The sequence below is a fragment of the Moschus berezovskii genome, chromosome X (genome assembly GCF_049115385.1).
Source record: "Moschus berezovskii isolate FMDL1 chromosome X, NW_MosBer_1.0, whole genome shotgun sequence".
Classification (NCBI taxonomy): domain Eukaryota; kingdom Metazoa; phylum Chordata; class Mammalia; order Artiodactyla; family Moschidae; genus Moschus; species Moschus berezovskii.
This window is the reverse complement of record NC_142488.1, coordinates 63,636,602-63,661,306: the sequence shown is the minus strand read 5'-3', so window position 1 is coordinate 63,661,306 and position 24,705 is coordinate 63,636,602. Positions and strand designations below refer to the sequence as shown.

The window sequence follows — 24,705 nt, the reverse complement described above, 5'->3', positions numbered from 1 at the left end:
TATGGAAGGTTTTCTTGCCTCTGCTCTATGCTTTTCACCTAATACCCAGTAGCCTGCAGTGAGGTTATCTCCCTCCCCACTGTCCTCCCAGCTAAATATCAAGACTCAAGGGCAAAATATCAAGACTCAATTCACTGTAACCAGTACTTGGCAGAGGGCCTGGCACAATCTTAGTACAATGAGCTAGGTAGGAATTAGCCCTTGAAGCCAGCTCTAAATCACCATATTAGCGATAAATTGCTTTCTTTTGTCAAAAAATATGAAAATTAAAGGTGGAAAATAGCTCAGCTCTACCCAAGCTCACCATTTCAAAACACATTTAAACAGAACACAGCCAAGTTTTAAAACAGATATTGAAGAAATGCTGTCTATATTTTCCCATCTAGAACCCAGAAGCAACAAGCCCTCACAACGAACAATTACCCTGAGCTGTTCATCATAGAAAGTAGACATTTAGTCTGGAGCCTCAGGCAGGAGCAGCACAGCCCCCACTAACAGCAGACAGCAGCCTGTGCATCTGGAGGGGAGACGTTTTGTCACCATAAAGAGAAGCTCTGCCAAGCAGGATGCAGCATGGGTGGAGCTGGCAGCAGATGGCGTGAGTTAAAGAGGATGGGGGTTAGGAGGGGGAGTTCTATAAATTTCTCAAGAACAGGATTTAGCTCTCACATGTATCTGTATGCCTGGTGCCTGGCCTAGTCCCAGGCACCACAGAACCACCTGTACTCTTGTGCAAGTTGTATTCCTACAAGGGCACCCTGCCAAGGGAGCTCAAGTTGGGGACAAAATTCAAGTCAAACCCAATGCCCTGTCAGACTGCACATGGACTTTAATTATTAATTTCAAAATTGGTCCACCCAGAGGATGCTCTATTTTTAAATAGCTATGACCTGCTTCCCTGGTGGCTCAGAGGTTAAAGCGTCTGCCTCCAATGCGAGAGACCCGGGTTCGATCTCTGGGTCGGGAAGATCCCCTGGAGAAGGAAATGGTAACCCACTCCAGTATTCTTGTCTGGAGAATCCCATGGACGGAGAAGCCTGGTAGGCTACAGTCCACGGGGTTGCAAAGAGTCAGACATGACTGAGCAACTGAACGGATGACCAGAACAAGTGATCTTTTCTAATTGCTATGCTCAAAGAATGTGCTTTTGTCTAAAGGTTCCACCAAAAGGAGTGGGTTTTCCTCATTGATCCATCCAAAGGTGGCACCCTTTTTGTCACCCTCATGAGGAACGCTGGGCTGGAAGAAGCACAAGCTGGAATCAAGATTGCTGGGAGAAATATCAATAACCTCAGATATGCAGATGACACTACCCTTATGGCAGAAAGTGAAGAGGAACTCAAAAGCCTCTTGATGAAAGTGAAAGAGGAGAGTGAAAAGGTTGGCTTGAAGCTCAACATTCAGAAAACTAAGATCATGGCATCTGGTCCCATCACTTCATGGGAAATAGATGGAAAAACAGTGGAAACAGTGTCAGACTTTATTTTTTTGGGCTCCAAAATCACTGCAGATGCTGATTGCAGCCAGGAAATTAAAAGACGCTTGCTCCTTGGAAGGAAAGTTATGACCAACCTTGATAGTATATTAAAAAGCAGAGACATTACTTTGCCAACCAAGGTCCGTCTAGTCAAGGAAATGGTTTTTCCCGTGGTCATGTATGGATGTGAGAGTTGGACTGTGAAGAAAGCTGATCGCCGAAGAATCGATGCTTTTGAACTGTGGTGTTGGAGAAGACTCTTGAGAGTCCCTTATACTGCAAGGAGATCCAACCAGTCCATTCTAAAGGAGATCAATCCTGGATGTTCATTGGAGGGACTGATGCTAAAGCTGAAACTGCAATACTTTGGCCACCTCACGCGACGAGTTGACTCACTGGAAAAGACTCTGATGCTGGGAAAGGTTGGGGGCGGGAGGAGAAGGGGACGACGGAGAATGAGATGGCTGGATGGCATCACCGACTCTGTGGACATGAGTTTGAGTGTACTCCGGGAGTTGGTGATGGACAGGGAGGCCTGGCGTGCTGTGATTCATGGGGTCGCGGAGAGTCGGACACGACTGAGCGACTGAACTGAACTGAACTGAACCTGGAGGGGACAGCTATGTGCCATATATATGCTACCAGCTCCCGCTGGCATCTAACAGCAGTTCAATACATGCTAACTGGAATGGAAGGACTCATCTTCACTGGCTCTTCCACCCACCACCTCCTCCTCACGTGCAACAGATAGTTTTGAAACTACAGGCACAAAGTGTAAAGCCTCTGTGCAAGTCAATAACATTTGTTTCCTAAATCTACCACTTCCAATAATTTGGAATTATGAGGGGAAAGATTTCATCATGCTGTTTCACAATGGGGAGTAAACTTAGGTAACTCATTATTTCAAAAGGTGAAACAGGTTATAAATTGGAATACAGTGAAACTTTGCTATCCAGAAGCCCCAAGTCTCTCTCAAGAGCAAAGTTTCCCAGGAGTTTTACTCTGCCCCCGCCGACTTTTTCATACTGAATCATTACTTTAATTTGCATCATTTTGAGTGGAACTTTTCCTGAAAACTTTTCCTCAGTCTTCTTAAACAGATTCCTCTGAAGATGCTGCAGTCTCTTCCCAATGCCTTGTTTGTCATAATCAGCATCAGCTGTTGCTGGGGACACAAATTAGAGAGGATGTCTTTAGTATCTCTCCCCTCTAATCACAGCAGAGAGAGGGGACACTAAAAGTGTCCCCCCCCCATAGTTTTTTCCTCTCACTTGTCATCCTTGTCCCAGCATTTCTCAGGGGCTGATGATAGGGTCACCTAAACGGATGTCTCAGGATCTCAGAACAGCCACAGGAGAGGTTCTCTACTTGAAGCCAGTGCAACCACTGACCCTGAAGACCTCTTTGGGCCAGTCCCCTTCCTTTCTCTGGGCAACTGCTGGCCTAGATCCACATTCTGAAACTCTATTTCTATTGGAATCATGGAAGGGATAAAAAGAGAAATACTTTTTCTTCTAAATTGCATTTGTTGGAGTAGATATAGGTTTAAAAATACTAAACACATGGGATTTCCCTGGTGGTACAGTGGTTAAGATTCTGTGCTGCCAGTTCAGGGGACCCAAGTTCAATCCTAGGTCAGGGAACTAAGATCCCACATGCCCTGCAGTGAGGTGAAATGAAAAAAAAAAATTAAAAATACTAAACACAACAATCTATACAATTGTTCTATTATGCTCTAATAATCTACCTGCATGAAATGGTGCATCACATAAGAGATTTCTAGAAAGCATGAAGTCCAATCCAGACATTGATTCAGAGGTAACCATTTCAATTTCTATTTATGATTTCTGGCATAGCCTAATTTGGAACACTAAATATTACAAAGTAGAAGTTTCCTTCCTTTTCCCTGTACTCCAACAACCCTCTGCATAGTGGAATTTTAATATTCTTTTGCAAAGACAGGCAAGTTGAGGTTGACTTGATGTAGGGATCCAACCCAGTAACATCAAGAGTGATATCAAGTAGCTAAGATGTAAGAAAACAAAAATACTATTCTCAGGCTTCCCTGGTAGTCCAGTGCTTGAGAGTCTGCCTGCCAATGCAGGGGACACAAGTTCAATCCCTGGTCCTGCAAGATTCCATAGGCCTCAGGATAACTAAGCCCATGCACCACAATTACTGAGCTCATGCTCTGCAACTACTGAAGCCCCAGCTCCTAGAGCCCATGCTCCACAAGAGAAACCACTGCAATGAGAAGCCTGAGCACCACAATTAAAGAGTAGCCTTTGCTTGCCACAACTGGAGAAGGCCCTCACCCAGCAACAAAGACCCAGAGCAGCCATACATTAATTAAATAAAGAAACAAATCTTTAAAATATACTGTTCTCATCTAGAAGGTCAATAGTTGTTAATGACATGTTATAACCATTATAACCAAAAAATGTAAAATTAAAGATGCTTAACTTTGCCTTAACATATACTTATTCTTTTTATTAATAAAACTAACTGGCTTCATTCTTCTAATTTCCTCTGTTGTCTTATAAAGTTTAAAAAGTATATTATCCAATTTTTAGGAGTTAAATTCTTTATTCATACAGAAGACCAGTTGGTCTACAAGTCCATGCCCTAGAGTGGTGCTGTCCAATATGGAAGCCATGTTCCACATAGCACCATGGAGCATATAGACTGAATTGAGATGTTCCGTAAGTGCAAAATTCACATTAAGTTTTGAAGACCTAGTACAAAAGAATAATGTAAGATACCTCATTAATCATTTTAATAATGATTGTATGGCAAAATGATACTGTTTTGGATATACTGGGTTAAATAAAATGCATTATTAAAAATTTTTTTGAAGTGTACTATCTAACTTGGTATTATTACTGCTTACAATGAGTTCATCCATGAGGACATTTTTGTCACTTACTTTCATATAAGCCTGTATTATAGTTCATGCTCATTATCCACAAATACATTATAATTTTTCAAACTCTGGACGGTCCCTTCCAGTTTTAACCATCTTTACCACAACAGTGGTTCTCACCACGTCTGCACATTAGAATCACCTGGGGATCTTTTAAAAATCCTGGTTCCTGGGCCTCATCTCCCAGAAATTCTGGTTTTATTGGTATGAGGTATGGTCATGCATGGCATTAGTAACTTTTTAAAGCTCTCCAAGTAATTTAGCTAGGGTCTATATTTTCGGCTGTAGTTTTAAAAGTGAAAAATGCAACCAGACAAGTAGTGTGAAGGATTCTACTCAGGGAGATGACTGAATTGCCTGGTCGTCTGGGCATGCTATAGACAGTCCCAAGGTATGCCCATGACCTTGAGGCTGTATGGCTTCGAGATCAGGGCTTACTGGCTCTACTTCCATGCTGGTGAGAAATAGATCCTCAGGCAAGTTGCCAAATACCTCACTGAAATATCCTGAGGCCCCAGAAATTTTTGTGAGAAGAAGGTGGCTCTTCACCCATAAATCAAGCTGGTTCTGTAAAACTGGTGAGCCAAGCCAGAAGCCACAAAGCCGTCCTGAGGGAAAAGGTGACCCGGGAGCAAGCTGGACATTTAGACAAGGGCTCTGCCCCAAGGCAGGGGATGCTGTCTAGTTGTGCGACCTGCATCCGTCCTCTGCTGCTTCATTAAAGCTTCTCCTTGGCATCCCAGCCTGGCAGGTCCTTGTGGTCAGCCAGCACCACATATTCTGTGATAATAAACATCTCAGATCTGCCAAGACTCTCAGTGGTGCCTCGGCTTCAGTTCCAAAGACTGTTTTCCCCCTTGGTTGGTGAGGCAGTGAACAGATGTCAGTGGGGGAGAATGAAGGGAGGAGTCAAAGGAAAGGAAAATCCTTGGGTTGGGAGAGATGAGCTGACAGCTTCAAAAGCTAGATGCTGCTCCTCCATGAGTACACAGGCAGGCATTCTTTACATATTCTGCAAAAGGGAGGAATGGCTGCAAATCAGAGCTGTCTAGGAAACATTCTTATTATAATTTCATCTTGACAGTATCCTCATCCAGGGATTTCAAAAGGTTTTGTGTGATTGTGTGCTGGATTGTGGCATATGGGCCCAGCATTTTCCACACATTATTCTGGATCTTCACGACAGCCTTCTAAACTGGGGAGAATTAAATAACCTCCTTTTACAGATGAGGGACTGTGGTTCTGAGACACTCAAATCAGCTTAATAATATAAATGCTGGGCAAGTCAGTCTTAAATCTACAGGTGCTACTTTCAAATCCCAAGATCCTTTTCTTTAACACGTCATTCATTGTCATTAAAAGTAATCCATGTTCACTTAGGAAATTTCAAAAAATACAGAAAGGTACAAGAAAAAAAATCCACCCACTCCCATAATCTCAACCATTGCTATCTTTGCTATCATGTACTATCATTGTTATCATCCGGAGATAACAAACACTGTTAACATTTTGGCAATACCCCTCCAGTTTCTTTTTTATATGTGTGCTTTATTTTGGATAGTATCATCCCTGGAGAAGGGATAATATCATACATGCAATTTAATACCCTGGTTTTTCACTTAGCATTATTTTGCACATTTCCACATATCCTCATATGTTTGTTTTGAGCACTATTTTTCTTAGTTGTCTAGTTTTCTACCATATCGACCTGTCAACATTTATAGAACCACACTCATATCATTAAGTTGTTTTCATTTGGGGGTTAATATAAATAACCAAAAGATGCAGTGAGGATCTACAAACATTTTCCCCACAATATCTGATCATTTCTTTAAGCATAAGTTCTTAGAAATGGAATTACTGGATCTGGGGCAATAAGAGCATATAATGACACTACTGGAATTACTGAAAACTGTGATGCACGGCCTCCTGTGAGAGCAGAGAATGCCCAAGATCTGCTGGTGGAGGAGACCTCACTCCCCTTAGGGCCTGCTGGTTGGGGAAAACAACATGAGTTTGACTATTTCGCAGATACAGGGAATCAAACTATAAATTGCCAAGCAGTTAATTACACTGTTCTCAGAAGCAAATTAAAAAAAAAAAAGCACTTAAAATAAAAACAGCTGAATCACTTTTAAAACTCATCTCTTTGAATCCATTTTCCAAAGGGAAAAAAATATTTTTCTGATTTTCCCCTAGATGAATTACAGACCATTCTTAAGAATCCAGAAAGAATTTAGAAAGAAAAGAAAATAAAACATATAGTGAAACATCAAATGTCCCCACTCACAAGAATGCAGGGGCATGAATAATATATTTTGCTCTGGAATGCAACTGGATCCACACAGCTGGGGACATAACAAGCAGGTAGATTCTTGCTTTCTCTCCCTCTATCTCACTGTGGCATGGGGTGCCTCCTGGCTTGGATGTCTTAAGGGGAACCAGGACTTGGGTCTGCAAAGCAGGGAAGGGCCAAGGTCGCTCAGGTCTCATCTGCCCAAGGATAATGAAAACTTGAACGTAGATCAAGAAAATCTGCAGTTCCTAGTACAACTGTGTTTGAATCTTCCTAAGGACGCTCCAGTATCCAGCTTCTTGGTCAGCAAACAGGGTGTTAGCACCTCCCCACCCCACCTCCGCCCTGAGGGCTCACTCTGAGTCAGGAGGTGCCTTGTACCCGCTCCTCCTGAATCACTTGAGTTAGTTCCTCCCCCACAGTAGCCCTCTCACATATCCAGGGCCTCACACAGGCTACCTCCTGAGCCAGGAATTCCCTCCCCCTCCTTCTTCAATTGGCCAGCTCCAGATCATCCTTCAGAACTCACACACACAGCCTTCCCGAGATGAGCTTCCTTCGCCTTCCGATGACCCCCGGGCTTGCCTATGATTGGGCAGTATGATGACTCCAGGCTCTCCCTGCTGGACCATGGGGCTGCACTCTAACTTGGCTCTATATCCTCAGAGACCAGCACAGGGCCAGAGCCAGAGTCAGGTGCTCAATACATGTGTGATGGTTAGAAACAAGGGAGGAATTAAACTTAATAGCTATTTATTAAGTGCCAAGCACTATTTTAGGGACTGGAGATAGGGCAGTAAAAACAGAGAAAAATCTCCACCCTAAAGATGTTTACTTTCTATTGAGGAGCTTACAGTTTAGAAAGAAAGAGAGGAGGGACAGCAGGAATGGAGGAGGGATAGACAGAGGTTGCTCAAACCTCCCAAGTTAAAGGACTGTGCCTAGTGGTCTTATACACAATCAGACCCAGTGCCTCACATACAAAGCACCTTGTTGCAAGCCTCCTTGTGCAAACACAGTCAGCACATCTCCTGTTTGTGGCATTATTGACATAGTCTTGTCTATTAAGATACTTCCATCCAATAAAGGTTCCTCAAAACATTAAAAATAGAACTACCATATGATCCAGCAATTCCACTTCTGGGTATTTCTCTAAAGAGAATATTATGCTTAATGAAATAAGTCATACAGAAGAAGACAAATACCAGATGATTTTACTTATATGTGGAATCTAAAAAACAAGACAAATGAACAAACATAATGAAACAGAAACAGAGTCATAGATACAGAGAATAAACCAGTGGTTGCCAGCAGGGAGCAGGTAGGGGGATGAGTGAAATAGATGAGGGAGATTAAGAGGCACCAACTTCCAGTTACAAAATAAAGGAATCATAGGGATAAAATGTACAGTGTGGGAAATAGAGTCAATAATAAGGTAATATCTTTTTTTTGTGTGGTGACAGTAACTAGACTTACCATGGGATCAATTTGTAAGGTATAGAAAAATGGAATCACTCATTATATGATGTAGGTAAGTCAAATAATCATCCTGTACACCTAAACTTACGCAGTGTTGTATGTCAATTATATTCCAATAAAACTGAAAGTAAATAAATAAAGTGGAAGAAAAGATACTTCCATCCAGTATGTTCACTAAACATTATACTACTCATTATATGATGTAAGTAAGTGGATGTAATAAAGTGGAAGAAAAGATACTGCCATCCAGTGAACTATAACTTGAAAACTTCAGTGAGGACTTATCTGAGTGAAATCATGGAATTCTCCAGAGCAGGAAAGAGCTGACAGCTTGAACCAGGAAGGTTAGATCAGTGCTTCCCAAAGGAGGGTAGAAGACTCTAGAAGGCCATCCAGATAACTCTAGAGGCGTTATCACAAGACAGCTATGAGTCTGCAGATCCACCAAGTATTATTCATCTACTGAATAAGCACTATTCTGCCTATGTATGAAGAGAAGATCATCAATTTAAAATCTACAAATTCATGTAATAGCATTGCTGAATTCCCAGTAGCACTCTATCATTGTTTGTTTGTTTGTTTTTTTACCATGTGCTTAGTCACTCAGTTGTGTCCGACTCCTTTGCGACCCCGTGGATGGCAGCCCGCCAGGCTCCTCTGTCCATGGGGATTCTCCAGGCAAGAATACTGGAGTGGGTTGCCATGCCCTTACCATAGGGAATTCTAAAACCCCAAATTCCATCCTTGGATCCCAAACCAGTTTGAATGGAAAATCCTATGGGGTGTTAACTGGGGTCCAGATTCTGGTTATCAGCTCTCCTCGACCTAGAGGAGAACACCAGGTACCCAGACATCCTGTGCTGATATGCTGGCAAACAAGATGATATCTATCCCTGAAATTGAGAGCTCTTTGAAGGGACAGACTGTGTCTCATTTATCTGTGGGTCTCTAAAACCCAGCACAAGGGTGAGTGGTGGGTGAAGGTAACAGTACCCAAAGTGGTGCCCTTTCTTTAAAGCTAGAAAGTACTAATCTGAAGAAAAGGTGATTTGAGTCCCTCAGAAAGAATATATAGAGCAGCAAAGCTAGTAAGCCCGTTAAGCTACTCAAGCTTTGCAGAAGAAAAAATTCATACTTTAGAAACATGTATGTTAAACACATTTTTGGTAATAATTTTATTTTCTCATTCCCCTAGGCTTTTAATAAAAGTACCTTTGGAAACGCCAACAAGACTCTGCTGTAATAACAGAAAATAGGATGTGGGTGTGCAATGAGGAGTGTCCACAGTTGGATTAAAAGCTATTAGGGGAAACAGAAAATATAGAGATGATAGAAGGATTGTGAAGGAAAGATTCAGTGGAAAAGTGACCTTCAGAGGACAGTGTCAGGTCACTGGCCCAGCCATCCCTTCCCAACTAAAGAGCCTTTTTCCAAGGCTATTTCCTACTGAACACTTCAAGAAGACTGTTTAGCAAGGGATCCTGTTGCCTCACATCTATTCTTTACATGATGCAAGGTTGATCTTCCTTTCTCCCCTCTGCCTCCATCTCACCCCCCAAGTTCCAGCTGTAGAAACCCCAGGAGGCCTGTTCTCTAGATCATCCCTCAGTTCCCAAAGGTAGCAGGAGCTATTCCTCATCCTAAACTATTCCAGCTAGAAAAAAATACCACGGCAGTGACTCTCAATGAACAGCTGACTTTGAACTTAGCATCCTTGCAGAAGGCAGAGCACTGGTTTGGATGGCAGAAGCCCTGGCTTCTAGATCAAGGCCTCCTGCCACTGACATGCACTGTGACCAAAGCAGAACCACATTCCCCAAGAGGCAGATTATGTCCATGCTTAGGGCACCAATAACAGGAGTACAAAAGAGAGAGAGAATGAAAGAATCTAAAAAGAAGCTATTTTATTTTCAACATACAAGTGGAGCTCTGAGTAATCCTTTAAAATAAGATTTTATTTGCATGTTTAGTATTGTTTTCATTTGGAATTAGGTATGAAGAGGCACTATGATCTTTCCAGCACTTAAAGCTACAAAAGATCCTGATCCATCTGGGTGCCTTTAGATAAGTCCCTACCCTTTCCTGAGAAGAAAATACAGAAGTCAACTATTATGGTGCCCATAATGGTTCATGACCAAATTGTTGGTGCCACATAGTATAAACTCCACTCCACCCATGCCAGAGAAATCCAAGGACAAATGATGCAAATTCACCACCCTTCTCTTGTCACCTAATCAACGCCACAAAGATAAAAATTGAGCCCAAGAGCCGTAACTTGAATCCTCTCCTATTACTCTACTCTTCCATCATTCTGATGTTTTTATCGCTTTAGCTGTTCATGTGTCTAAAAAAAAGGAAAAGATTAAATTTCTTGTTTCTAAAGTGGAGGAAATTCTAGTGGACATTTTGGTGTCCAAATTTCCAAAGATGTTTTCAACACATGGAAATACCATGAAGCAGGAATTTCATGGTATTTATTTAAAAGAAAATAGGCTTGCTCCCTCTCCCCACCCTGTCAAACCAACTGTCCCAACAGTCTCTGGGGCTGACAGATAGAAGAGAGACAAAAGTGAGCCCTGGTAGTGTGCCTTTTCCAAATCCCCCAAGTTCTCTCTGCTCCATCCAGCTCTCAAGCAGGCCATATCCCCTGCTCAGTAGCCATGATGGTCAGATTCAGGGTCTACCACACCTCATCTAATGGTACACTGGCTACAGTCTAGAGGTTCAGTTTTCATTTTTCATCTCCGTATAGATTTACAACAGTCTCTGCTCATACTGGAATTATGGTTTAAACATAAATAAACCAGCTGTTCTTTCTGATTTGCAGCCAGAGTTGCCACAAAGTTGGAAAATCATGAGGCAAGAATTTTACATAAAGGTGAAGAGGGAGTTTCCACCATTGACCCAACTGGCTGTATTCAAGCCAAAATCATTGCAAGAAGGAACAGAGCATCTTTCCCACAACAAGTTCATGGGCTAGTGTAACAAGATACCTCCCCAGTGTTATTAAACATACCTAGTGTTGTCCTGTGCTTCAGTGACTTCTTTGCTTGCACGGGAGATATTATACCTCCAGGCCAATGGTCTGATTGCTTTTGTAATTATCATCTAAACACCTACATACATTAACTAGATCGCTGAGGGAGAAACTGGAAAGCGTGGACTGACTCAGCACATGGCGGAAGACATGGAGCTATATGCCTGCTCTGACCAGTGGCTTCCCACTGGCTTTGACCATGCCATTCTTGAGATGAAGAGCACAAAGTCCAGGACATGAATACAATAAAGAGGGGCATATTTAAAGGCAGATGTGAGGAAAAATGCAAGTTATAGTTAGGGTGATGCCAAGGGTGCAGCAACAGCGACAGATCTACAACCAGAAGAACCTGGTGCAGTCCTGGAGCGCATCCTCTCCTCAATCCAAACCCCATCCCCCAGTTACAAGAGCTTCTGGGGCAGTCCCAAAGGGGTTCAAGTTACCAAAGAAAAGCCTTCAGTGAAGGAGAGGGTGTTGCCAGGCAACCAGTCCAGTCCAGTCCCACCCTTGTAACCTTGAAGATGGTGGGGGCGTGATCCTTGATTGTGGAGAGGAACACCTTGGAATCCTTTAGCATCAACTTTCTCCTCCTCTATCTTTCTCCCTCTCCTCTCCCTGTTCTCCCCCATCTGGCCTCCCTGCCCGGCTCAGCCTGCAGTGTGATCTCCACAAGCCTGAAGGCTATGGGCCAGTCTGACTTGTCATTACTCAGTCTGGAGGTGGCAGCCAAACTGTCCCTGCAGGGAGGCTACAAGCTGCTGGCCTGTCAGGCGTCATTCACTCTGGCCATGTTGCTTCAAAACTTTCCTTCCCCATTCTTTCCTGACCTCATGGCCAAAAAAATTGCTAGAGCAAGAATTTGGGGGAAATCCAGCCTGATGGAGGACATATAGGGTAAAATGTTGACTGGGAGTGCCCACCACCAGCAAAATGGCCAGTAACAAAGTAGGAGTGCTAGGAGGAAAAGAAACAGGGAAGAAGAAAAGGGCAAGCCCTGAAAACAATGCGGGGGAAAGCATTTTTAGTTGGGGTCAAAATATATAATATACATCTGCTCAACACTTTACTGAAACTTATATCCAAGCAACATGGGGGGTGGCCAGATGGTGCACTGATTATACTCCCCAACTCCCTCTGCATTTGGCACTTGTGCTCAGATCATTGCTGAGAAGGCCTAATTTAAGTGCCACACAATCAAAGCTCCTGAAAAGTGTGCAGTGGGAACCTCAAGGGGAGTCTAGAGTAGGGCATTAGACCAGAAAATGGAAAACCAGATCTTGCCAAATTAAGGTAGCTGTGTTCCATTTATACAGCAGGCCCCCTCAATGTCTCTGAGCCTGGAGACAGGTACACTCTCAAAAGCAAGCAGCTGCCCCAAAGATGAGAGATAGCCACTCTCTCAGCTCTCACAAATTTCAAGGAAGCCAACCCAATGCAATTTTTCTGAAGAAATTGCTCCCTTCCTTTAAAATATCTTCATCGCATAAAGCCATCTAACCCAGCAGGTCACTGGCCCAAAGACAACTTGGTGAAGCCATTCCTTCCCTCACACGGAAAGGGCTCTCAGACAGAAAGGTGCAAGTTGGAAAAACAGAACTTCCTCACTGTCTTTAACTCACCCTGATGCGCTCATTAGGTGGCTCTCTGCAGGCCAGGTGGGCATTTTGAAAATGACTCCCCAAACTGACTTCTCAAATTTCTCCTACGCTAACCTTGGTAGTCAGTGGGATCCCAGAAAAAAAAATCAACAGTGACCTTCTTACCCTCTCTCTTAAGTGAGAATTAACCAGACCTAAGGCCCCAGCTTTCCTGCTCCCCTGCCCATCAGAGGTTTCTGGCCCCGTGTCTACATTCCATCTGGCAGTCAATTGTGTCTTCCACCTTCCTTTCCCCACAGGACCCAGTGACCTCCACCATCTACCTCAGAGGCCAGAGAGTTTTTGGAAGAGGGGGAGCCAGGGCCTGTGACTCCTATTCTGTGGAAGGGGTGGGATCGAGGAGAGGTCTGCAATGGAGAAGGGCTGACTCAAACACTTCTTTCCCAAAGCAGCTGCAATCACAAGTCAGTTCGTAGCCATCCTGACCCCATCTGAAACTTCTTTCCACCCTGCTCCTTCTCTCTCCTAACTTTCTGGTGCTGTCAATTGGCCCTGGTACCTGGCATGCCCCAGCTGAGGTCAACATTTCTAGCACATTCGATCCCCTTGCTTTCACCAAAAGTCCCACACTCTAAAGGATCACGGCATTTCCACGGACAGGGGATTCCCCATTTAAAGTGTTGGGGTCCCAAATAGTAAAGCACAAGGGCTCGCGTTGCCCTCCTGCCCTCTGACGGACAATGTGTGCTCAGTGAGGGCACCACCGAGTTTCTCAGGCATGGCTGGTTTCTAAAGGGATCACAAAACTGAAGACAGTTGCTTTAAACGGTTCTCCCAAACAAGTCTGTGCAACCGGACCCTAGGGGTAAGGGGTCAGAGAAGCCAGCTGCGAGGGGGAGTCTGCCCGCCTCGCCACCCTCTCCTGGAGCACCAGCCCTATTTCGCGGAGAGAAGCCGGCGGGCTCTCAGACTTTTCTCGCAGCGAGAGCGGCGATGACACTCCAGCGCGAAGTTGTACAGGTTTAAAGTCGGTAGGCACCGCGGGCGGGGCTCCCACCGCCGCGGAGGTGGCGGGCGGCCCTGGCAGCGCTTTCCGATGCGGCCAAGTTCCTAGACTGGAGCCAAGACGCCAGAGGCGCGGCCATTGAGTTCCCGACGCCGCGAAGACGAGTACGCCTCGGGCCTGGGGGCGGCGCCGAAACGGTGGAGACTCAGCGGCTCCCGGGGCCCCTCGCAGGTCCCCCGCTTTCCTGCCCCAAAGCCCCAGAAGGTGGCCGCCAGTCCCAAGGCGGGGAACTACCCCTCGGACACATGGCCACTCGGGACGGCGCGACCGGGTCCAGGGGCAGGAAGTTCCAGCCGGAGCGCGGCGGGCGCGGGGTCAGGGAAATGGGATCCCCCGCTGCCGGAGGGGAGGGCGGGGGACGTGGGGGAGGGGCGGGCGCGGAGCGGGCGCGTGCTGGCGCCCCCAGAGGCGGGGTGCGAGCGCGGCCGCCGGCCCCGCGCGGCTTACCGAACTCTTCCTCGTGGTCTTCCCGGCCGAGCAGGCGGTAGGGAAGGCGGCGGCGGAGGCGCACGGTGCGCCGGCACAGACTGTCGGTGCGGCGCCCCAGGGCCAGCAGGTGCCCCTCGAGGTCCTCGAGCAGAGCCAGCGAGTGGCCGCAGAGGTCGGCGAGCTGCCGGAGCACGCTGAGCGCGGCCAGGTGGCTCACGTCGCGGAGCTCGGTCAGCGGCTGCGGCGGGTTTCGCGGGCACAGGCGCTGGGGCTCCACCGTGCGCCTGTAGAACGGCATCCCGGGCGTGGGCGCGGGGGACCAGGCTGGCGGCGCGGCCGGCGCGCCCCGAGCAGCGACCCTGACCCGAGCGCCCCTGAGCGGCCGCCCCAGCTCCAGGGGAAGCAGGCCCCTGGGCGCGCGCTGGCGAGCGGGCGGGTTCCCAGCCTGGAGCGCCGACTCCCCCCAGGGCTGCACACTCGCTGGAGCCACCAGTCTCTCTGACTCCGGTTCGCTGGGCTCCTCCTCCTCCTCTCCGCCTTTCTCCACCTCCTCTTCCCTCACTCTGCTACTTCAGGATCCCCCCACCCACTTTTTTTTTTTTTTTTTGCGGTCAGAGATTCACAGATTAGCGCTTGATCACGGAGAAGAGGGAAAGGGAAGTGGGAGTAAAAAAGATCGAGCTGGAGGGTGAAAGAAGGAATGTCTGCGAGAGTGGACTGTGTATATGATGTTCGTTCGGTGTTGTGTGCCCACGTCCTCCTGTTGTAGCTCTAGTCCCAGTACTTGTGGTTAAATTTCTTTTCTGCTTCAGTGTGTGTGTGTGCTTTAAACGTTTTCTTCGTAAATAATAGAAATTCAAGGGCACACTTGCCCACAGCAGCTAGTAACCAGCGGAGACCCGCCGAATAGTCTGACCTCATTCCTCTAGATTCCCTTTCCCAAACATATACTCACTGCCACACACAGACTAGACGACTAGACTGTGAGCACAGCCTTCTACCGCCCAGGAGCTTGGAAAGGAGTGGGGAAAGAACCAAATATCTTACTCGACTGTTCAGGAGGGCAGAGTTTCTGGGGAGTCCTGGACTACTGTTAGTCAGCAGTCCTGGACTACTCTTAAGGCTCTGGAATGAATGAATGAGTGAATGAAAGAATGAATGAATGAAAACAAACCCATTCTCTGCAACAGCAGATTCCGTCCAGATAGAGGGACACAATCCATATTTTAAGCAAAAAAAGGGCCCCAGGGCCCCTTCTTCCTGGCAAGGCCTCTGGGCTGAGACGACCTCTATCTCTGGCCTCACTGCACTCCTAGGATGCCCACTGAAGAGGTGGTATAGGAGCCGGGGTGTGCTTTCAGTACTGGAAACCCTGTGGTCATGTCCTGATTTCTCTCCATTCTAGAAGGTAGAAGAGTGGAGGATAGTGGCATCCTCAGAAAATCAGAATCCCCAAGTGTGCGTATGTCCTTGTACAGTTGGGCAGTTTCCACTCAGAACATTTATTTTCAACACACCCAGTCTCCCATCTGATTCTCCTCTCACTTCTTTGACTTTGGTGTGGTTCCACTTCTGGTAAATCTCTCCTCATCTTTCCTCCTAAAAAATGTTCCCATTCTTATAATCCATTATAGTCTTTTAGTAAAACACCTTGAACAGAATACGTGTGTCTGCACTAATGATCCTGAATGTGACATGTTTTTATTCATTTCTTTCACAGAATTGCCCCTTAAGCAGTTCAAGGTTCTACTACTAGTTAAGAGTAATCTGGGGCTTTCCTGGTGGTCCAGTGGTTAAGACTCCAAGCTTCCACAGCAGGGGGCACAGATTTGATCCCTGCTCAGGAAAGTAAGATCCCTGCATGCCAGGTGGCCAAAATAATAAATAAAGAGTAATCTGATTACCCTTTTCAGTAAATAGGTATCCCTGGTTCAGTATACTGGAACATGGATACTAGAAAAGTTGGGTTCTGATTCAAAGAAGAATAAACAAATGGGCAAAAGATAGTCATTTTTCTGAACCATAAAATCAAGTTGTAGAATGAGGACCTGAAATTCTCTGTTCGGCAAACTTAAACCTGAGCCAGCACAGTGACTGGCAGGAAGTAGGGACTTGGCTGGGCTCTCCAGGGATAATTTTCCTTAACCTATGGGCTGTTTAAACTGATCTCCATTCCGGAGAAAAAGAAATGAGGTACCAGCAGATTGAAGGAGACTGTGTGGGCAGAGCTTCACTGCCAGAGGGCGGCAGGCCTGGGCCAGGCCTGGTGTCTGAGCTGCACTCACTACTCTGGTTCCTAAAGCTGACAAATCTTTCAGAGCTCTCTAATAACAAGCTCAACTGCAAGCAAATCAGCATTAACCCCACGCCCTTCCCCCCAGCCGAATCTGCTCACTCCAGCCTCTTCAGAGCACTGGCCCTGGTTTTCATCAAGGAAACATCAAGAACTTGCGATGGGGCCACCTCAGAACAGAGCCCTTCCTCCGTTCCCAGGGCCAGAGGCACACTGCACATCCCATGGAAGAAGTCAGGGGAATACACATACATTTCCATGTTCCTTCATATCTCCAGTCTCTTCCCAACAGGAAAGGTGAGACCTCAAATGAGAAGCAGGCTTGCATGTAGAGAGCCTCTGATCCATTCTGTGGAGGGAGGGTTGGGGTTCTAGAAGTACCACACTCCAGCCAAGCTGTCTGGGACAGGCAAGCAGCTAAGGTGAAGGATTCTGCCCCATGCTCCCACATCACCCCTCCACCCCTGCACGGTATCCTCACAATCATTCTTGTTTAATAGTAATGATATTGTTTTTGTAATGATATTGTCTCTCCCTCTGGACTGTTAGTTGCCTGAGGGGAGGAACCATGTCTGTCTTACTCATTGCTATGTTCCCAATACCAAGCCTAACAATTGGCATCCAGGAGGTACTCAGAAAATATATGTTGATGAATGAGTAAATGAAGCTGGTCTAGAGTCAGAGCCTGATATGAAGAGCCTTATTAAAGTATTTAACTTGGCCCAAGAAGCAACAGAAACATTGCGGATTCTGGAGCAGAACACTGTGTCTCAGGAAAGGGGCAAGGATGCTATGCCTCATCTGTGCCCACGTCTCCAGGGCCAAGTAGCCAGAAAGTGCTCCTTGAATGAAACACTGGCTTTGAGTTGTTTGAAATCTTGGCACTTTGTGTTCTAAGAGGCCCCTACCAACCAAGATGAGAATGCTGGGTGCTTTCTACCCACCCACCAACTCCCAGACCCCAGGCCTATAGTCATTCATCTGTTACTGTGCTCCGAGTTGCAGTCTGAATCCAAGCAAGACACTCCTGTGGAGTTAGGTCTAGGTCTGGCCTAAAAGCAGAGACTAAGAAGTGGCCAGACAAGTAGGAGGGAAATGGGAGAGCTGACCACTCATGACCAGCAAGGCCTCTACTTTCCTTCCTACTTCCTATTGTGGCTAACTACTTGCTGCTAAGAACCTAGAAATTTCAATCAAAAACTGAATCTGAAAAAATAAATAGTGAATTGGTACAGAATTTGAAGACTCAAGAGACAGTTTTCTATAACAGGTTAACCTGGGGTATCCTCTAATGCACATTAATGAAGTCTCCTTTATATACAGTTGGGAAGGTCCCCTGGAGGAGGAAATGGCAACCCACTCCAGTATTTTTGCCTAGAGAATCCCATGGACAGAGGAGCCTGGCGGGCTACAGTCCATGGGGTCGCAAAAAGTTGGACACGACTGAGCGACTAATACTAATACTATGCCATTTGTCTTCCTCCAAACTGACAGTTTTCATAGCTTCAAAGTGAAAATCTATGAACAAACTTCATACAACCTACCCAGCTTCCTAGTGCAGCCCTCCATCTAATTTCACCATGAAAAACAAGAAGGTTGTGCCCCCTGTTGCTACCTCTGAAGTACACCTAAATAGTAGTATCTTATTGGCTAAGCAAAGATGCCAGTTTTCTCCTTTATATTCTTTTGCTGCTGCTGCTGCTAAATCACTTCAGTCATGTCCGACTCTGTGTGACCCCATAGACAGCAGCCCACCAGGCTCCCCCGTCCCTGGGATTCTCCAAGCAAGAACACTGGAGTGGGTTGCCATTTCCTTCTCCAATGCATGAAAGTGAAAAGTGAAAGTGAAATCGCTCAGTCCTGTCTGACTCTTAGCGACTCCATGGACTGTAGCCTACCAGGCTCCTCCGTCCATGGGATTTTCCAGGCAAGAGTACTGGAGTGGGGTGCCATTGACTTCTCCGTTACATTCCTCTATAGTCAATCGATTGTTGTATCTACATTGTAAGAATATATATTCCACCTCACATCCCCTTGCCACGAGACTACATAAAGATACTTCCCTTACAAGGGAAAAAATATATATATAGCCAGCATCGGGGGAAAAAGGCTGCTCCTCAGTTCCCACTCCGACATTCTGTTGTTCCCTGGTTCTAAGTGTCTGTATCAAGAGAAATTAACAAGAATTGGCAAACACTAGATTGACTCTTGTTTAAAATGTCTATTACCCATTTTGGTATTAAGGCTTGGCTCTACAGTTAAAAACACAAGTAAAAACTCTCTCTCCTAGCAAGGAAAGTAGCCCAAAGAAAGCAAACTGGCAGCTTTTGGTTTTTCAATCAGAATAAAGCCCACGCTCAAATAACAAGGCAGACAAACCCATGCTAATTAACGCCACATTTTGAAGAGGGGATGTGGGGCGAGGAGCAGTGCTACAAGATTTGAGGAGAGAGCAAACTTGTGCCCTTGAGGCAGCTGAGGCAGTGGAGTGGGGAAGGTTGCACCCCAAAGCTGGGCCTCCAGGGGTGGACTGGAAACTTACACAGCCATCAATCACCTCCCAGGGCAGTAGGCGTGTAAGCCTAAGACTACTCAAGGTCCTCAGAGAAATTCCTTTCAGCCCAGACTCAATGCTTCACAGACACACACACACACGCACACACACACACGCACACACACACACGCACACACACACACGCACACACACACACGATACAGGGCAAACCATTCAAGAATTCCATGAGGAAATAAACCTTTATTTCAAAAATAAACTTTGATGTTGGTTGAACTTTGGCCCTGACTCTGAGCCCAGGCTGAAAGTGCGAGAAAAGACTTGCAGACTTGCAGTATTCTGAAAGAAGCTGCAGGAGACTCCAGCAGAGTGTGACCAGATTCTTTTTCACTCCCTCACCCTCATATCATATGTGGATCCCCCTCTCACCAGCAGTCCTCCACCCCTGACCCCACCATCATGTTTTTCCTCCCTCCCTCCCTTGTTAGGATATGGCCATAATTAGGAACATTCAAATGTTTCATTCCCTGGGTAATTTTATTTTAACATGCCTGCTTTGCTCAGGAGAAATCATATTAGGCCACTTCCTCATTATCCTACTTTTGACCTGTTGACCACTTGCCTTCCTCTGCAAACTCCTATCTCCCCAAAAGATTCTAAAGCAGTAAGTATAAGTCGTTCTTCTCCCCAGGATGGGTTATATCTGCCACACAATGACTTGTCTTCTATACATTTAATATTAAGGCTATATTTAGGTAATGAACTGTCTATCTCTACAACATTAATTTGGGAGTTGTTATACAGGTCAGGGTTTTGGATTAATGAAGGGAAAATATAAAACTGAATAACTAATGTTTCAGCTTTATCAAGGACTCAAATATAATTAGACATGTGGTCAGCCTTCCCTCTGTCCTGGGAAGTTATGCAGCACAGCATAGTGGTGACAGTCAAATGTGGGCTTTGGAGATACACTGATATGATTTCAAGTCCCCAGCTCCACTGCCAGCCATGTCTTGTGCAGATTACTTAAACTCTCTGTGCCTCAATCTTCTCATCCATAACATGAAGAAGGCCAATATCCAATTGATGTGCATGAGTATGGCTGTGCTGATATTCTGCAGGTGTCCATTCTGATCAGGGCCCATCCTGGTTGTTCAATATTTTTGACTACCACTCCTAAAAATGGGGGGCTTCCCTGGTGGCTCAGTTGGTAAAGAATCTGCCTGCAATTCAGGAGACCCAGGTTCAATCCCTAGGTTGGGAAGATCCTCTGGAGAAGGAAATTGCAACCCACTCCAGTATTCTTGCTTGTGAAATCCCATGGACAGAAGAGCCTGGCAGGCTGTGAGGTCCATGGTGTCTCAAGGATCAGACATGACTTAGCGACTAAATCACCACCACCTAAAAATGGGGTGATCTTGGTATTTAGTTTGTTGGATCAGATTGCATGAGATAATGTACATACAGTGCTTAACACTGTGCTTGGTGCACAGGAGATACTCAGATGTTATTATTAGTATACACAATAGTTTCCTGGTTATAACCAGGAAGGGATAGCCTAAAAATATAATGTAATACAGGGATTTTTTCAACAGCGATGTCTTCAATTTCTAAGTAAATTCAATTTCAACTAACATTTCCAAGATACAGAAACATGAAATTTCAACCCAAATATAACATGGAAAGGCAATGAATCAGACAAGCTTCTCTGGTTTACTACTGATGGAGTTTATGGGATGGTCATGTATTTCATAGACTTGCCTCTATGACTACCTGTTTATACCTTTTGTGCCTGAGCTCACTCACAATCCAGTGGAAGCAGTATCAAGCTTGTAGTTCTTTGTGGTGCTGACTTTACCAGCCATTTTGAAATCCTCCATTGGCCAAAACTATACCTTCTACATACATGTCCTCAAGATCAAGAATCCATTAGCCCATGGAAGGGCTTCCCTGATAGCTCAGTTGGTAAAGAATCTGCCTGCAATGCAGGAGACCCCGGTTTGATTCCTGGGTCAGCAAGATCCCCTGGAGAAGGGAAAGGCTATCCACTCCAGTATTCTGGCCTGGAGAATTCCATGGACTGCAAAGTTCATGGGGTCTCAAAGAGTTGGACACAACTGAGTGACTTTCACTTCACTTCAGCCCATGGAATCTCCAGCTAATTTAAATCTGCTGCTGCTGCTACTGCTGCTGCTGCTGCTAAGTCACTTCAGTCGTGTCCGACTCTGTGTGACCCCATAGATGGAAGCCCACCAGGCTCCCCCGTCCCTGGGATTCTCCAGGCAGGAACACTGGAATGGGTTGCCATTTCCTTCTTCAATGTATGAAAGTGAAAGTGAAGTCGCTCTGTTGTGTCCGACCCTTAGCGATCCCATGGACTGCAGCCCACCAGGCTCCTCCATCCATGGGGTTTTCTAGGCAAGAGGACTGGACTGGCTTGCCATTGCCTTCTCCGAATTTAAATCTAGACAATGCATTTTCATATTTTTAAAAAAGGAAGGGACTTTTTTTCCTCTCTTCTCCATCCTTGCTTCAGAGTTTCTGTAGTTATACATATTATTTTAATCAGGAATAATCTAAATCTTGTCTCTTACCAAATTGCCTTTTAATTTATCAAAGACTTCCTGAGATTCGGATGTCTCACTTTCATTATCAAGCCTTTTCTCAGCCAATAAATGAGTAAGGGATTTATTAGATGAAACTGGGTATGAACTTATGGAAATAACCAGTGCCAGCCCTCTTCTGCTTCTTCTTTGTATGGGTTGATCCATTTCCCAATCATCTCAGCTAGATCTTAAATCAGTAGGAATCTGCTATTGCAAACTCTCTAATTCAGAGACATCACCTCGAGCAATCAAAATGAACATTTGCTCACCTTCTTAATATGCCCGGTTCCTGGAGTTACCTAGAGAGCAGTCTCCAAACATCCCAGATGAATTTCCATATTTACATTAAAAATGGCTGTCTCATCACTATATGCAATTGCAAGATCATTCATTCAAGACAACAAAGTATTGTCCAGCATTGAAATACACTTTCAATATCAGAGGGAAAAAAGTCCATTCTTAGTCACTACCAGAGCAAATCAAGTGAATACTGGCCTTGTCCATTTTATGGATAAGGAAACTGAGGCACAGAGAGTTTAAATAACCTGTCCAAGAAACAATAGCAAAGTTGGTCTTGGCCTTGTGAATCCTATATTATTTGGTTGCAAGCAATAAAATATCTAACTCAAAATCACTTAAACAATAAGGACATTTCAGTTCAGTTCAGTCGCTCAGTTGTGTCCCACTCTTTGCTACCCCATAAGGTTATAAAGTTCCTTATAAGCAGCACGCCAGGCTTCCCCTCCCAGAACCTGCTCAAACTCGTGTCCATTGAGTCAGTGATGCCATCCAACCATCTCATCCTCTGTCATCCCCTTCTCCTCCTGCTTTCAATCTTTCCCAGCGTCAGGATCTTTCTTTTCTGATGAGTCAGTTCTTTGCATCAGGTGGCCAAAGTCAGGAGCTTCAGCTTCATTATCAGTCCTTCCAATGAATATTCAGGGTTGATTTCCTTTAGGATTGACTGGTTTGATCTTGCTGTCCAAGGGACTCTCAAGAGTCTTCTCCAACACCATAGTTCAGAAGCATCAGTTCTTCAGTGTTCAGTTTTCTTTATGGTCCAACTCTCACATCCATGTATGACTACTGGAAAAACCATAGCTTTGACTGTATGGACCTTTGTTGGAAAAGTAATATCTCTACTTTTTAATATGCTGTCTAGGTTTGTCATAGCTTTTCTTCCAAGGAGCAAGCATCTTTTAATGTCATGGCTGCAGTCACCATCTGCAGGGCGTTTTTAGCCAAAGAAAATAAAGTCTTTCATTGTTTTCATTGTTGCCCCACATATTTACCATGAAGTGATGGGACCAGATGCCATGATCTTAGTTTTTTGAATGTTGAATTTTAAACCAGCTTTTTCACTCTCCTCTTTCACTTGTGGAAGCTTCCTGATGGGGATAAGGACATTTATAATCTTATAAAACAAGAAATTCAGATAAAGGGCAGGCTTGTTTCAGTCATGTCCGACTCTTTGCCACCCTATGGACTGTAGCCTGCTAGAATCCTCTGTCCATGGGATTCTCCAGGCAAGAATACTGAAGTGGGTTGCCATGCCCTCCTCCAGGGGATCTTCCCAGCCCAGGGATCGAATCCGCGTCTCTTATGTCTCCTGCATTGGCAGGCAGATTCTTTACACCAGTGCCAGCTGGGAAGCCCATGGATTTCTACTTCTATAACTTTTGTGAGTTTTTGCCTCATGTATTTTGAAGCTCTCTTGTTAAGTGCATACATATTTAGAATTAATATATCTTCTTGAAAATTGATACCTTTATCTTTATGCAGTATCCCTTTTTGTCCCTGAAAATATTCACTGCTCTTCACTCATCTTGGTCTGAAATTAATATAGTTAGTCCAGCTTTCTTTTGATCATATCTGCATAGCATATCTTTCTCCCATTTTACTTATAATCTATTTCTTCATGTTTAAAGTGTGTTTCCTATAGACAGCATAGTTGGATCTTTTTATTTTTTTAATCTAATCTGACAATCTTAGTCTTCTAACTGGTGGATTTAGTTCATTCATATTTAACATGATTATTGATATGATCGCAGTAAAATCTGTCATCTTCCTATTTCAATTGTCGTTACTTTTTCCTCTTTTCTCTTGGGTTAATTGACCATTTTAAAATGATTTTTATTGTAGTAAAATATATATTATAATATATGTGATTTTAACCATTTTAAGTGTACAATTCAGTGGCATTAATTACATCCATCATATGTTTTCAAAACTTTTTCATCACCTAAAACAAAAGCTTTTTAACCATTAAGCAATAAATTTTCATTTCTGCCTTCCCAAAGCCCCAGGTAACCGCTAATCTACTTTCTGTCTATATGATTTTGCCAGTTCTAGATATTTCAGATAAGTGGAATCAGAAAATACTTGTCTTTTGTGTATGAATTTTTTTCATTTAGCATGATGTTTTCAAATTTCGTTCATGTTGTAGCATGTATCAGAACTTTATTCTTTTACTGGTTGAATAATATTCCATTGCATTATATATCACATTGTGCTTGCCAATTAATCTGTTAATGGACATTGGGTTGTTTCCACCTTTTAACTATTGTGAATAGGCATAAAAATATATATTTGATACATTTTTTCCCATTATTTTAGGTGGTGACTCAGATGGTAAAGAAATCTGCCTGCAATGCAGAAGACCTGGGTTCAATCCCTGGGTTGGGAAGATCCCTTGTAGAAGGAAATGGTAACCCACTTCAGTATTCTTTCCTGGAAACTTCCATGGACAGAAGAGCCTGGCGGGCTACAGTCCATGGGGTCGCAAAGAGTCAGACACAACTGAGTGACTAATACAGTAAGGTATGTCACTGGTCATGTGGCAACTCTATATTTACCCTTTTAGAGTATCTACAAGACTGTTTTCCACAGAAACTACATCATTTCAAATTCCCACCAGCAATGTATGATGGTCCAATTTCTCCACATCCTTGCCAACACTTGTCATTTTCTGTTTTTTTTTTCTTCCTTC

At 44.7% G+C, this 24,705-nt stretch overlaps 1 protein-coding gene and 1 pseudogene across 1 annotated transcript in view; one reads left to right on the top strand and one right to left on the bottom strand.

The window, feature by feature from the left end:
* Window positions 1-15,687, bottom strand: part of LOC148773333 (uncharacterized) — a 149,519-nt gene extending 133,832 nt beyond the window's left edge. The window contains exons 1-2 of the mRNA XM_088834273.1: window positions 15,611-15,687; window positions 14,324-14,874 (exon numbers count right to left, since the gene is read on the bottom strand). Coding sequence (XP_088690399.1) covers window positions 14,324-14,874; window positions 15,611-15,687 — 628 coding nt within the window. The remainder of the gene's footprint in view (window positions 1-14,323; window positions 14,875-15,610) is intronic.
* Window positions 15,688-16,493: 806 nt separating this feature from the next.
* The window catches only part of LOC148773332 (uncharacterized protein CXorf49 homolog), a 61,405-nt pseudogene continuing 53,193 nt past the window's right edge, over window positions 16,494-24,705 (top strand).